The sequence below is a fragment of the Erpetoichthys calabaricus genome, chromosome 6 (assembly GCF_900747795.2).
Source record: "Erpetoichthys calabaricus chromosome 6, fErpCal1.3, whole genome shotgun sequence".
Classification (NCBI taxonomy): Eukaryota; Metazoa; Chordata; class Cladistia; order Polypteriformes; family Polypteridae; genus Erpetoichthys; species Erpetoichthys calabaricus.
In genome coordinates this window covers 135,629,328-135,645,362 of record NC_041399.2, presented here as the reverse complement: position 1 = coordinate 135,645,362, position 16,035 = coordinate 135,629,328, and the positions used below count along the sequence as shown (strand labels likewise).

At 37.1% G+C, this 16,035-nt stretch overlaps 1 protein-coding gene across 6 annotated transcripts in view; it reads left to right on the top strand.

Moving 5' to 3' along the window:
• The window catches only part of relch (RAB11 binding and LisH domain, coiled-coil and HEAT repeat containing), a 240,500-nt gene that overhangs the window by 117,046 nt on the left and 107,419 nt on the right, over positions 1 to 16,035 (top strand). For all 6 annotated transcript variants that reach the window (XM_051929028.1, XM_051929027.1, XM_051929026.1 and 3 more), the window contains 3 exons: positions 8,708 to 8,798; positions 9,945 to 10,016; positions 12,525 to 12,665. In XM_051929028.1, the coding sequence (XP_051784988.1) occupies positions 8,708 to 8,798; positions 9,945 to 10,016; positions 12,525 to 12,665 (304 nt within the window). The remainder of the gene's footprint in view (positions 1 to 8,707; positions 8,799 to 9,944; positions 10,017 to 12,524; positions 12,666 to 16,035) is intronic.

The window sequence follows — 16,035 nt, the reverse complement described above, 5'->3', positions numbered from 1 at the left end:
TTGAATTCGGTGTAAAGCGTTCAGCGGTTTGTACAATCTCAAGCAGCACATTACTCCTAACTTCACCCCGCAGTAGTGCCACTCACAATATGGCGGTGACGCCTGCGCCTTCCGTAGTAGTGCCACCCACAATATGGCGGTGATGCCTGCGCCTTCCGTAGTATCATTGTGGACCTGTGGGGCTGCCGTAGCCTCTTCCGTTTGACTCTGGGTTGCAGCGTAGAATCCTCTTTTTTTTATGGCTGTGTCGTTAGTCGTTAGCTATGGGCACGTTGTTGCTTCATTTCTCATTCACGTCAGTTGAGCTCTTTCGTTTTTGGGCCGTGACTCCTTCGTTCGCGGTGGATACGACTTCGCATGCGGTCTATGAGACGCGCGCTGTACGCGCCTGCGCAGTATGTCTCATGGTCCCATCGCCGTGTACCTGCGTCGATGCCATCTGGTTTACCATTCTCGGTTAGTAATATAGATACTTTGCTCTTTTAAATGAGGGTCTGAGGATGTTGGTGTCTGTGAATTCTGGAGCCAAATCGCCTGTGTATATGGAGGGCTGACTGTAGCTGTATTATCTTTTATACCATGGCTTGATGGCTATTTCTAGTAAGTGGTATTAGTTAAAATTTGATGACTGTGAATTTACAGTACCTTTGGCCTTGCTCTTCTGTCAGCCTAAATTTATTTTAAACTATTTTTGAAGCCCAAGTTAAAGTCCCCAAAAGCCCAATCTTCTTATGAACATATACATATTGGGTAGTTTACCTGAGCTAAAATATATTTCTTAACATTTGGTTTATATTTGCATGTTTCTTATAATTCTCTGCATTAGCTTGTTTATTTGCATTCCAGAATTCAACACTGTGTTAAAATACATTGTTTATTACCTCCAATTTGCTTAGCTCTTGTTTAAAAAAAAAAAAGAACATGTTTAATGGACCACTTTTCTACAGAGGTCTCCAACTTCACCCACAGTGTCTTCTAAAACTTTTAGCTTCATCACTAACCTTTCAAACAATTGTCTTCATTCAGCTTCACCATTTACTTCTGTTCCAAACCCCTGGCGGTATTTTAGAGTATGATGTAATCATTGAGCTGAATTACTTGCTTGTAAGCACTTCTTGTCCTGTGTCTGCATTTAGTTTCTACAGACCTTTTTGCTAAACTCTTGATTAAATGCCTACAAGTAAAAGTAATTATGTATAATATAGTTACAGTCTTGTTCACACCGTTTATTTACTTTAAAGCTACATTGTATCTAAAATTGTTCATACAAATTAAATATTATGAGTCCTATTTAATACAATAAAAAACTCCAATTTTCAATCCCTATTACAGGTAGTTATTAGTATGTGCCATACAGTGAACTGGTGTTACTGACAGAAATGGTTCTTATATTATGTCCAATGTTTCCACTATGGACTGTGTCTCCTATGAATGTGTGTGTGTGTGTGTATAAACAGTATATGCCCTTTGGGCAAACCTTGATAAATATGTTATCTAAAGACAAGGTAAGTACCATTAAGGAGCAACTGGGTAAGCTCCAGTGTGAAAGGAGTCGTCATTGAAGCTTCGGTAGTTCTGAGAGCACTTGTGAGAAGGTAACATTCGTTTGCCCATGCAGTTAAATTGACATAAGGTGACTAGTTTTCAAAGAAGTTCTACTGTGACTCAAATTTGAGCCAATTCTCTACTTCAAATATGGCTGCTTTTAATTGTATAATCATATGTGTGATAGTTGTATTAATTAGATTTTTCGCATCTATAAATCTCAGAAATGTAAAGTTCTTAATATGGCATTGTCACAAACTACTTGATCAATGTCCTATTTTTCCTGCGTTCCTTTTTATCCAATAAATTTTAGCAATATAAGTGTCACAAAAAATGTACTTAGTCCTATATTTCATCAACGATCAGACCATTCAATAGTACCACTGGTAGCTATTTGCTTCAGAAGTTACTAATTTAATGATATTGTGAGGTCTTTGAGACCCTGACAACCCCCAAACTGTGCTGAGCATCAACACTCTGTTAACACTGACTGGTTGTCTGCTGCTGGTGCAGCTGCAAGTTCGCAGACTTTCTGAGTTACATGTCCATCACCCACTGGTTGACATGGGGCTCGCTATTGACACCGTGTTGTCTGGGTTAAGTGAGAACCTCTGTGATGAGATGATTCAGAGTAATGTCAAAACTCTGTTGAATCTGACCCTCAGATTGGAAGGAGCCCAAGCCATTTGGAAGCAGAGGGGCAACCCTAGTTTGGCTTTGACCCCTATGTAGCTGGCACATCACCAGCGCTGTTGAGGAGGAGCATCTGACCAGCTCCCCACACAGAAGATGCCATCGGGATAATTCCGCAGCCAGGACTGGCCGCAGCTGCTTTCGCTCTGACCAGTCTGGGCATCTGGCTAGGGAGTGTTGTCTCCCACCTGCTCAGTCCTTGGAGAGTGGCTTGGCCAAGGTCTGCTGCTGTCAAGCCAAGTTCTTGGAAAAGGGTTAACATTAAGGTTTCGGTTGACTTAACAGTGCGAGAGGTCTTGTTGGACTCTGTGTCATCCAAAATGATGTACTGTGGCAAATACCCTGCATAAGCATGAAGCATGTTAAACATTAGCTGTGCTTATGGGGATGTTAAACAGTATGAGATGGTACTACTCCCACTGAAATACAAGGGAAGGAACTTTAAAGTTTGGACTGCTGTATCGGACTCTTCACCCTGGCCTTTCTTAGTTGGGAGGAGGAATGCCCTATTCCCACAGGTCTTTGCTGCCTGCAAAATATCTCTTTGTTTAGTAGAAAGAGAGGAGCTCACAGCTGACAAGGTCGACCAGGAAGCCATCTCAGAGATTGGACCTGATTTGCCAAGTGAAGATGGGGATGAACCTTCAGCTGAGTTTCTGGAGCAGTTGGAGGGTGCTGCACAGCAGGCACTTGCACCTTCAGCCTCCCTAAATTGGACTGTTGCTTCTGACTGTGGGGAACCTTTGCCTAAGGAGGCAGGGGCTGACACCGAGACAGAGTCGGGGTCTGTTGTATCAGCCTCTGGGGACACAGGGGCTGACACAGTCTGATTTTGCAAGCTTGCAATTAGACGACCGAGCTTAGGTTTAGCATTTGAACAAGCACTTGTTGCAGATGATTGTTACTATGAGGAATGGGAGGGCCCTAGCTTCAAAACTGCACTTTTTAATTAAGAATGGCTTCTTGTATAGGGTGATTTCCAATCACATTGGAGGCTTACCGATTGAGCAGTTGGTGGTCTCAAGAGGGCACAGATCGACAGTGATGAAAATTGCTCATACCCATGTCTTGGTGCGGAGAGGACAAGGGATTGTATTTCAAAAAGCTCTTATTGGCTGAATATGGATCTGGTGAGGTTTTGCAAGTCTTGCCCCAACTGTCAAGTTATCTGCATATTTTGGACGTCCCTTTTGAGGGAGTTGTGTTAGACATTGTTGGTCCACTTCCCAAAAGTAAGAATACTCATGCTGGTTGATTATGCAACAAGATATCCCAAAGTGGCCACTTTGCAAAAGGCTAATGACGAAACTATTGCTAAGGCTCTATCAGAAGTGTTCACTCACATTAGCATTCCACACAAGATTTTAACTGACATGGGTACACCCTTTACCTCCTGCATCATGAAACAGCCATGTGAGTGCCTTGCAATTAAACAACTGACCACCACTGTGTATCATACTTAGACGAATGGACTGACTGAATGATTTAATAAGACTTAAAAGCAGATCATTTGGTAGGTGGGTCATGGTGACCTGACCTCATGGGACACGGTGTTCCTTTTCTCATATTTACTGTTCAGGAATCTCCTCAGGCATCTACTGGCTTAAAGTTAATTTGATTATTTGTCAAGCGGCCAAGAGGGATATTGGACCTTTTTTGGGAAGAATGGGCCGGGGGTTCGCACTGAGACACTCATGGGACAGAATTTGTCGATCAGGTAGCTTCGCTCCAAGAACATATTTCTAGATTGTTATCCATCACTGTGCATCAGCAATTTGAACAAGAGACCCAGAATCGTAATTCTAATAGAAAAATCAAATTCTTAAATTCAAAAAAGGCAATTGGGTTCTGTTTTTAATCCTGTCTAACCCATGTAAGTTTCTGATGAAAGGGATGGGTCCTGCAGTAGTGGAGGAAAGGAACGCATGAGTCCTGTGAAGTATAAAGTTAGGATTCCCAGCCTAAATTTAGTAGCTGCATACCTACAGTCACTCTTTGCATTAGACACTCCGTCTCTGTGGTGCCAAATTTTTACCTTGTTTGGCTATCTTCAATATTACTTAGGCCCAAGAAGCCATTATATTAATTATTTGTCCCATATTGCCACTGACAGCTGCTAGTTTAAATGCTTATCTATACTAATGGATTTTTTAGACACTTTGTCCTGAGCTCCCCATTCCCAAGACACTTGTTATATACTATCCCATAATTTTACTGTCTCTCGTCTTAGTTAACAAATTTCCCTTAATGTTCAACCGTATAGTATACACTGAAACATTAAATATTAACACCAATAATGCTTAAATTGGTCTGACCTTAACTAGTAATGTTGTAAGTGCTTATGGGGTGATTGTCACTAATATATTAAATGCAGTAGTTATCATGTGCTAAATTCTGATTCCTCACAGGAGATGGGTAGTTGGCACATTTCAGATTAAATATAACCTTTTATCATTTAAGGTAACATTGTCACTTCACACCAAGTGTCAATGGGCCCAGAGTACAAGATAATTATAGAAATATCTACTCTTACATATTGTTTTTCCACTAGGTGCAAGCCATGTCACAATAATCACATTTTCTAAACTATTTGATACTATATATTATCCCCATTTGTGCACAAGTTAAATACAAAACAAATTAAATTCAGAATAATCACTCGCTGCGGTGGGCTGGCACCCTGCCCGGGATTGGTTCCTGCCTTGTGCCCTGTGTTGGCTGGGATTGGCTCCGGCGGACCCCCGTGACCCTGTGTTCGGATTCAGCGGGTTGGAAAATGGATGGATGGATGGATGGATAATCACTCGCTATTTCCGTTAGTGAAAACACTAGTTAAAACTATTCAATAAGCACATATTGCTTGTGTAAACAGTTATTGCTATGTTATGTTTCCAGATAATGAACTTTTCTTCCTATATCGCAGTTTGAAAGATTTTGCTGCAGACGAATGATAATAGTCTGGCCTTGGGGGTCCAACCCCTGAAAGCAAAGGATATTAACCCTTGGTCTGAGGCAGATGGATGCCTTCTCTGATTCAGGACTCATGAAAATATTTTTTTTCCTTTTGGTGTCAGAGGTTACCAGCACATAACACAATAAGCCCAAGAACCCTTTAATTAGAAGTTGAGTATGTTGGTTGATGGCTTGATCCCTCACTGAAGATGGAACCTTTCAGAAGTGAGATGCATGGATCCAGTTTGCTTTCCTTTCAAGTTTCAGTGTGGTGTTTTGAAGTAGTTCAAAGAATCTGATATGGCATGTTTGTCCTTGGAGTTAGGCAATTGTTTTTCTTGTAGACCTTTATTATAGCCCAGTCTCTAGGATTAAACTCACGTGCTGTTATCTCCAATGGCTAGGAAGATCATCTTTTACCTGCAGGTATAAAGACTTAAGGGTTTTGCCCAGTATTGAAATACATTTATCTGTATTTGCTGTTACTTGTGAATCCCCTAAAAGAGAAGAAGATGCTGGCTGTTGTCCTGGTCTTCCTATTAATATCCTGTTATGTTTTTAGGTCCGTTTTGTTGGGGTTACCCTTTATTAACATTAACTCTAGCAGTAAAACAGATAAGCACTTCAATCCAGTTTCTGCTTGTAATTTGTTTGTTTAGTATCACACACTGAGGGATCATTCTTTTGCTTACTGTATGGTGTATATAAACCCTGCATGAACCAAAGATTTCAAATTTGGATTCATTAGTCTACAGGACAGTCTTCCATATTCCAAGGCAAGCCTTTATTTCTTTTTTTTTTTTTTTTTGTAATATTAGCAATAACCATCTTTACTGCCACTTGACCTGCCAGATCTGTGCTTAAAATCCAATCTTCACAGTTGAAAGTGAGACTTGCTTACTTTGACCTCTGTAAGCTGTACCTGAAATTGTTGTCCTGTTAGATGCCTATAATGCAACCTGTTGACTCTTAGAAACTTGTGTTCCAATTCTGTTCTGGCTTTGGGTCTGCCGGAACTACTCCTGTCAGAGTTTCCTCCAGTTTAAAAGTTCCTTTTAATGGTGTGGGAAACTATACTCGTTGACACTATACTCGTAATTTTTTGAAAGAAATGATTAACACCTTTATGAGTTAGAATGGTCTGTCTGTCTTTCTTAATTGTCTTTCTAAGTGATGTTTCAGTTTGTGTTGCAACACACATGCAAAGGGTGTGTAATTAATAAGTAAAAGTTGGGATGTCCATAAGAATTGTTTGCAACAACTTGCAGTGCTTAATTAAGTTCATTTGCTACAGAAAGGCTGTAAGTTGTTAACCTATTACTTGTTCCCCAAAAAAGGCCTTTTTTATACTGTAACTCTGTGAATGAGATTATGTTTTTGGTGACCTAAACTTTTACTGCTTATTGTTCCTTTGTACCATTTCAGGTTAATCGCTGGGCATGAACTGCTTAAATTTAAAAAAAAAAAAAAAAAAAACAATTTTTGACCAGTACTGTATATAATACCTAACACCTGCAGTATATTGCATTGGAAATCTACCAGCTAAGTCTTCACAAATTAAATGTAAATGTATTTTCAAAAGGAAATACGTATTTTTTCTTGCAACAAGAATATTCATATATTTCAAATGTTATATCCTGCATAGTAGTACCTTGATCATTTTCTAGGATGTCTGACTTGGACAAGCTGAAGATAAATAATAATGAAAATTGTTCTCGATGTAGAAGTAGTGAAACCAGCATCAGAGACTTTTTTTTAAATTTCAAAAACAAAATAAATTTAATAATATACTGGAAAAGTTTAAATATGTCAAAACTAAGCAAAAGTGCTCGATGATCAAAAATTCTTTCAGGTGTTTTTGTAATATTTAAAAAGGCCTTTGGGCTTTTCTCATTTTCTGTTTTGCTTTTGACTGAAATGTTTGTCTTGCTCCAATTAAATTGTTTTTAGAGGCTAAAGATTGTTCTTCATGTTGATAAGGTGAATTTCCAGTTCTGTGTTTTTAGAATAACAGCTCTGTACACTTGACTTTGATTAGTTGTTGTTGTGGATGGCCGTATCCACTCTAATTAAAAAATTTCTGATTTGATTAAATACTGGATTATTAATTTTTATAATAATTGCACAGTTTAAACTTTCACTCATTCGAAAGTCCATATATTCCTTGCATTTATTTTTTCTTCCATTTCCCACCGGCACAACACAGTTAAAGCACAAAGCACACTTCTTCTCTCTTCTTTCTCTCGCTTTCCTCGCCTGCATTCCTCATGACAAGGTTCGTCCTCTTCCACCTAACTCTGGTTCCCAGAATAGTGGCAACTGGCTCCTTTTATAGAGCACCCGGAAGTGCCCCAGGTGTCTGGTGATATAAATGTTAGATTTTTTTTTCTTGGCACAGAGAGCCATTGAACAATGGAGTAAGTTACAAATGAGTGTGGTAAAGATTGGTTCTTTAGGTATCATCAAAACTTGGCTTGATGATATTAAAAAAAAAAAAAATAGTTGAAAAGGATTGGCCAACTTGTTAGGCTTAATGGTCTGTTCTTGTCATAATTATGTTTATTTTATAATCACCACAATTCTGTTTTCCCTAATTCTGTAAACCATACTTAAAACAGAATCCAATAATGCATGGTAATGTGCCACTTGAAATCATGTGCCTGACTGTGCTCTCCTTTTGGCCATTTATGTTTGAAATGTGTTTGACATTTTCATTAAATTGACTCAGTTTAATACAAACTATATAAATCTTCATCATGCATTAGTACTTCTATCACTTAAACTAAAGTAGCTGGATATATTATAATTTTATTTAAATTATTAGGTGCCTTAAGAAAGATATGACACTCAAATCCACAGCTTAATTAAGTATGTGAACACTTTGGATTATTTTATATTCCTGATTAGTTTTTGATGATTTTGTGATATCCATTGAGTGTCATAAAATATCTGGAGCGTCTTCCAGTTATTAAAGGAAAAAAAAACAACAGTTTAGCTGTTAAGCCTTCTTTCAGTATGTTAGTGCGCTATAGAAGTGAGATACAATGAAAACAAAAGACACTGTGACCCTACTGAAAATCAAACACAAACTACTGTACTTCTTAGTTAGCAGCAACCATACCACCATGTTATGTAGTTCAATGAAGAAAACTGCTATATATTTTGAATTTTATTTTTAACCTCTATTTACACTGGAGTAAAGACACTGAAGTGGTTTTCTTATCTTACCACAGTTCTGAACAGAATTAACTGGGATGAATATTTTCATTTGGAACATTGATATAAGATAGATTTGTGCAAATGATAAAACAAATGACAAATGATTATCAACTGTAAAATCAGAGTAAATGTATATCAATATTTATGGAAAATATAGGTATAGGTAATGTTGTAAGAACTGAATAGTTGATACTTAATAATCAATAATGTATAATTAAAAATGTACCTTGGCTTGAATAATAAAGAATAATTTGATTAATGTTTTAATCATGCTTTGCTTTTCCCATCATCTTCCCAGACAGATGATTTTGACTGGGTGTGTGGCTTTTGCCCGTCATGTAGGACCTACTCGTGTTGAGGCTGAGCTACTTCCACAATGCTGGGAGCAAGTATGTACTGGAATTTTCATTTAACCTTGACTTTAATTTGTTAAAGCTAAATGTATTCAAGATAAAATTGAAGAAGTGACTCTTTATTATCATTCCCATAATTATTTACAATTTATCTAGAGTGACTTTTATTTAATCCATGTAACTGTCAAGCATATGGAATATCTCTTAAAATAAATAAATTTAAGTGGGGAGGATGGGTCACTTCCCTATATATTTCAGGTTTGAAGGAAAAAAAATGAATGTTTGAATAATGTATTCTAAGCAATTCAGCTTAAATCAAAATGTTTTAAACTTGCATATTTTTTTCTATATGTGCCCATATTATGCAAGTAAATTTCATTTTCGTTAACAACTATAATATTCTTAGTTTATATGTTCATGCCCTTTTTAAATATCAGTACCTTACGGTAGTAAACCAATCCAGAGACCTAATGAATCATGGAAAAAAAAAATTTTTTTCCTGGTGGTAAGATCAGAGTTAAAAATGTTACAATTGGCAGCATACCAGCGTTAAAAATGTTATAATTAGCAGCATACAGCATTGCCACTAGTAGAGACAGTATCTTACTATAGAAAATCTTACCTATACCAAAATGCGTAAGCCTGACAGCATTGAATATAAATTGCATATGTCAATGTACATGTGAAACCTTGAAGAAAACTTGTTTTGATCAGTTGAGATGCCAAGATTCAATGCTAGAGCCACAATATAAACAATAAAGTGAATGGCTTGTTAAAATCTAGGCTTTAGTTTAACATAAACTTTTAGAAGAACCCTAAAAGAGTTAGCCCATTAACACTACCCTGTGCAAAAGTAGTAGAGACCAATCTAAAAATGCCAGTAATTTTTTGTAAAGGTATTCCCACCAAATATTTATTTGAGTCAGAATACTTGTTCTTATTTTAAAATATTATGTTTATGTAATATGTAACCGTTAATTTAATTATTATACTAATGATTAGCATCCTTTACAGGTATTTGTTTCATTGTAGGAGGATATTTAAATGTGTTTACATTTCATGTATCAAAATGTTGAATTATTGGTGTATTGGTATTCAGTTTTTCAAGCAAAATGCTACACATGTTAATAGGTAAGAATGTACACTCTATGATTATAATGTTATAATCTAATTGTCTTTCAGATTAATCACAAGTATCCAGAGAGAAGGTTGTTAGTAGCTGAATCGTGTGGTGCCCTAGCACCTTATTTGCCTGTAAGGGAAAAAAAAAAAAAAAAACTTTTTTTTTTTAAATTTTATTCTCATAAATTGGCTGAGGTAAAGCTGGCAATTTTGACATGTTTACAATGTATTTTAGGCATTGAATATTGGTGACTCTTTTCTTGTAATACATAAAATAATAAATCAATGATGTATTTGATGTTTGCTGCTTTTAAAATATTGCATTACAATGAATAAATTACACAATTTTAAGACATACAGCACTACAGCTTACTCAAATCATATCACATACCCAATCACCTACCTATCTGGAGAGCAAAGATAAAAGATTAAATATGAAGTAATAACCTTTAATATGTTTATAAACTGTATTGCAGCTGGAATGCATACTTTAAGCAGTAGAAATGGAGAGAGAGGTTTAAAAAGCTGGCCAGGTTACTTTTAACGAAATCTCAAATTTCCATATAGTAAAGGAAATGATTTAATTAAAGTTTACACTTGAGGCACAGTTATCTAATTGACGCAAATGCATTTGACAATATATGAATCTCTAAAAGTCTGAGTGCCAAGCATGTTCAATATTCATGATGAGTGAAGATTCTGCAAAATCATACAAATTATTAGGACTTTTGCCAAACTCTACAAAATGTGTTGAACTCAATGGTTAGAGAGGAACTGAGCTAGTTTTAATTGGGTTATACTGGTGCAATGGTCTTGTAACACTAGATTCCCTGAAGCCTATGAAAAAATTTGCCATCCCGTTCCACCTTAAATTCCTTTGCACCTCTCCTCATCAGCATTTTTTGTTTTGCAAATGTGTCTATCAGCATAAGCAGCAAGCAGCCTACTATCCCATCAGACCCAACCTCCCCGACAGAGCTCAAATTGGGCAAAAAATTCTCCCATCTCAATACTCTTTTTCTGCATGCGAGATGCCTGGGGTTTTATAGGGTAAATAATATATCATTATTTGGAACACATGCATTTCATGTGTGTTTCGTGTCTACAACGATCTGGATAAGTGTAGGATGAAAGGAAATGCAAGGCGAGAAATGCTGAACACATTCCTAAAGCAGAAACTTTTTCCATGTTATACTAAATGATGTGAGGTGTATAATGTGTGAAGACTTTAGTCCAAATATCAAATAAATATGTGCACTTTTATTCAAGAATATAACCAAAGTAAAAAAAATCATTCATGTTATAATTCAATAATGATATAATTCATGTTATATTTGCAAAAGGAGGCTCAACTAAGTGTTGATGTAATATCTCCGTTGGGGTGCCCAAATTTATGCACCTAATTTTGTTTTGATGCATATTGCATATTTTCTGTTAATCCAATAAACTTAATGTCACTGCAGAAATACTAATGTTTCCATAAGGCTTGTCATATACAGTATTAAAAGGAAGTTGCTACTTTGAAAGCTCAGCCAATGATAAACAAAAATCCAAAGAATTGAGAGGGATTCCCAAACCTTTTTATATGACTGTACATGTTGCTGTCAATGAGTTACAAACCCAAGCTCAAATGTCCATCTACAGAAAGTTGATATGTATTCTTGGATGATGCAGAGGTAAGGACTGCTGCCTTATAATCAAAAGGTTCTGTGTTTAAATCTAGGCGCTCTGCGTTTTGAGTAGTGAGCTATTATTATTACTATAATATAATAAAAACATACATTTGATTTGAGTCTGTAACACCCAGTGTAAATTTTGGACATCTGGCAACGTTTTGTTGTGAACTGTGTTTTCAGGCAAGATGTAATACAGAAACTGGAGTTCCCGATGTTTATATACACACTAGGACAAGAAACAACATTGGTAAATCTTTAAGTGAGAAATCTTAAATGTAAAAAATTAACAGACTCCTTTAGGCTAGGGTTCATTTAACAGACTCCTTCAGGCTAGGGTTCATTTAACAAGAGAGAAAAACAATGTTTTTTTTTTAAACATGTCCTAGTGTGTACATAAACACAGGGAACTCCAGTTTCTGTATTACATCTTGCCTGAAGAAGGGACCTTAGTTGCCTCGAAAGCTTGCATATTGTAATCTTTTTAGTTAGCCAATAAAAGTTGTCAGTTTGCTTGACTTTTCACTACATTCATAATGGCTAACATGGTAAAACACCCTAGTACTATTACACTAACGAGAAATAGAAAAATCCAGTATGCAATGGAAGACATAAAAAAATAAAGATGTTTACCTTTGTCTGTTACCAAGTTCAGTTTTTATATATTTATTGTGTTATAATCCATATCAGTTTTATATTGTGTGACACTATATTGTAAATCTGGAACAGGCTGCTTAGTTTTAGTTGAACTTTTAATTTGAAATGCTCTTAATCTGTGTGATCAAGAAATCAGTTTTTTGAAAATGTTTAAAGTCCAAAGATATGGAATTAAATTTAAAAATAAATAATTAAATACATATTTATAAACAACTTCCATTCATCTCGGTTACTTAGTGTAACATTCTCTAGGCTAATGTTTTTTAAGTCCCATTTACATTTTAATTTATAATACATTCTTTGTTTTCAGAAGGAAATTCGTAGTTCGCTGGTTCTCTCAATGCTTCAACAAATGTTGACAGAAGACAAGGCTGACATGGTCCGTGAAGCTGTGGTCAAAAGCCTAGGTATTATAATGGGATACATTGACGATACTGATAAATATGTTCAGGTATGTATCAGGAGGCAAAGTATAGTTTCAAGGCGATTATGGTGTATAACGTTTATTTTCATAGCATATTACACGTACACCTTTTGAATAAACAGTCTGAACAGTTTGTTTGAAAAAATGTGCACTTGTGATTGTTGTTTTGGCATACTGTATATGCGCAAATGCACTGACTAGCAACTAATGCTTAATGTGAGCACTAATTTCATTAGAGGGACTTACTGATTTAAAGGGGTGCCTATGTGGTAATAGGTCTCCTAAGGAAAGGGAAAGTTCCATAGAAGACCTCTATAAGAACAAGTAATGCAACTATACAATACCAGAGTGACATGGTAAAGGTTACTAGAGTATGGGAGGTTGCTGAATGAACTAAAATTGACAATACTAGACATTACAAGAATATAAATTTTGGTTCATTTTTCCAGGGTTAAAATTAATGCTAATGAGGTTAAAGGAATTTTCTTCCTGAGCTGTGTTGCTGATAATGGAAGACTGCCTTTTGTGTTTTTAATCATTATTTTGCTTTTGGGAGTGCACTGTAAATGCAATACATATTCAGTGTTTTTGGTTTTGTCCTTTTTCATTTTTGTATGTATCATGGCAGAAAAACTGTGTCTTAAAGCCTGCAAGAAAGTGAATTATTTTTACTTGCGCCCTTGTAAATAAATTGTTCTATTGCTTTTGTACCATCTGTTTCTCAGTTTCTCACCCTGATACTGTTTAGTCTCGAACTACATGATCCTTAGTGTAGCTTGGTGCCCTAATCGCACTACATACAGGGTAATCTTGCTGAAGCTAAACATATAATATGATTGTCTCCAGATTTATATAAGTGAATTTTGTCTAAAATTGGGAATAATCAGAAAGCTTACTGTTAGAGCTGCAAAGAGCAGTGGTGCTGTTCTTAACGTGGTCTAACAGAGGGTGAGCTTCTGATTACGATGAACAGTCGTAAAGTCTCTTTAAAAAACCCTATGAAACATATACAGTTTTGTTAAGAATAATAGCAGTGTGTTTAAAAAAAGTGAATAACGCTCAAAATCCTTATAATAGCTTTTATTTCCGACTAACCCAACAGACACGCATGGGACACAGGTTCACGGCACACAAGTTTTATTTTTTTTTTCCCCTTGTGGGAAACGCCTTCCCCATTCCCCACAAGTATAACACAGTCCCGGCACAGCACAAACAATGAATTTTTTCCTTCTCCTCCTTCACTCCTTGGGTCTAGCTTCCTTGCTCCTCCTTCCGACTCTGGCTCCCCGAGTAGTGGCTGCTGGCTCCTTTTATAATGCACCCGGAAGTGCTCCAGGTGCTTGATTACTCGTTTCTGGCAGCACTTCCGGGTGTGGCGGAAGAACTGCCCATAAGGGCTCAGCAGCTCCTGCTGCAGCACCCCCTGGTGGTGTGTGTGGATCCGAACAGGGCTGCACCACACTCCATCTCCCATGCAGCCCTGCGGGAGTCTGAGGAACTGCTGCAACCCAGGGGGATTGCCATCTAGTGTCCCGGGAGAGGTAATGCTCTGGCCACACTTGCTTCCCTGGTCCTCCCAGCATGGAGGGGCGTCCCAGCTGGGCAAGAGCCCTGGCCGCACGCTACAACGCAAATGCATTTGGAACACTGCACATTCTATTTCAAATAGGGCTGTTAAAAAAAAAAAAACAGCAGTGTCTGCGTTCTTCTTTACAAACTCAAACATTCACTGTCTAAACTGAAAAATGTTTCAAGATTTTGCTTTCTTTTGAATCACTGAACCAATATTTAGTTGTATAACCACTGTTTCTGAGAACTGCTGCACATCTGTGTTGCATGGAGTCGACCAACTTCTGGCACCTGTGAATAGATATTCCAGCCCAGGATGATTGGACTACAGCACACAATTCTTCTGCATTTCTTGGTTTTGCCTCAGAAACAATATTTTTGATGTCACCCCACAAGTTTTCTATTGGATTAAGGTCCAGGGATTGGGCTGGTCACTTCATAACATCAATTTTTTTTTTGTCTGGAACCAAGATGTTGCTCATTTACTGGTGTGTTTGGGGTCGTTGTCTTGTTGAAACACCCATTTCAAGGGCATTTCATCTTCGACATAAGGCAACATGACCTCTTCAAGTATTTTGAGGTATTCAAACTGATCCATGATCCCTGGTATGCGACAAATAGGCCTGACGCCATAGTATGAGAAACATCCTTATATCATGATGCTTGTGTCACTGTCTTCACAGTGTACTGTGGCTTAAATTCAGTGTTTGGGGGTCGTCTGACAAAACTGTCTGTGGCCCCTAGACCCAAAAAGAACAATCTTGGTTTTTATCAGTCCACAAAATCTTGTGCCATTTCTCTTTAGGCCAGTCAATGTGTTCTTTGACAAATTGTAACCTCTTCAGCATGTCATTAGTTCAACAATGGGACTTTGCGGGGGGCTTCTTGCTGATAGCTTGGCTTAGCATAGGCGTCTTCTAATTGTAACAGTACTCACAGATAACTTTAGACCTTATTAGATCTTCCTGGAGCTGATCATTGGCTGAGTCTTTGCCATTTTGGCTATTCTTCGATCCGTTTGAGTGGTAGTTTTCCATTTTCTTCTACGTTTTTCAGGTTGTGGTTGCCATTTTAAAGCATTTGCGATCATTTTAGCCAAGCAGCCCATCATTTTCTGCACTTCTTTATATGTTTTCCCCTCTCTAATCAACTTTTTAATCAAAGTAAGCTGTTCTTCTGAACAATGTCTGGAATGACCCATTTTACTCAGATTTTCAGAGAGAAATGCACTTTAATAAGCATGTATAACATTTGCTGCCTTCCTTCCTTAAATAAGGGCCGTAATTGATACCTGTTTTTTCATAGAATGAATGACCTCACTGAACTCCACACTTCTATTGTTTTGAATCCTTTCAATTAATAATTCAGTTACACAGAATCAGCAGCATGCATGTCATGACTGTTGGGTCTTTTGGTCTTCTCTTACTCTCCTACACCTACTAGTAAGTTATTTGCCATGTAGAAATATAATTTTTACCAAAAACAGTGACTGATCAGGTTAGTGATGTTGGACTGCTATTATTTTGAACACAACTGTGTGTCAAGTGTGCAGAGAGCGCCTTGCACTTGTTAAAAATAAATATAACCTGTTACAGGCAAAAAACCTCTAAATTCAGATTATACATTGGCATTCAAAGACAACAGTTGATGAGTGATAAACTTAAGCGATACATTATTGCAGGTGCTGTGTATGCTCTCTGTTGTTCACCATTTCGACAGCAGTACAGGAGTCAGTGTGAGTTTGAAAGAATTGCTGGTTACTGTATGATTGTGAAATTTGGAACTGCAAAATATGCACTTGAAATAAACGGTGTCCCATCCCATCAAA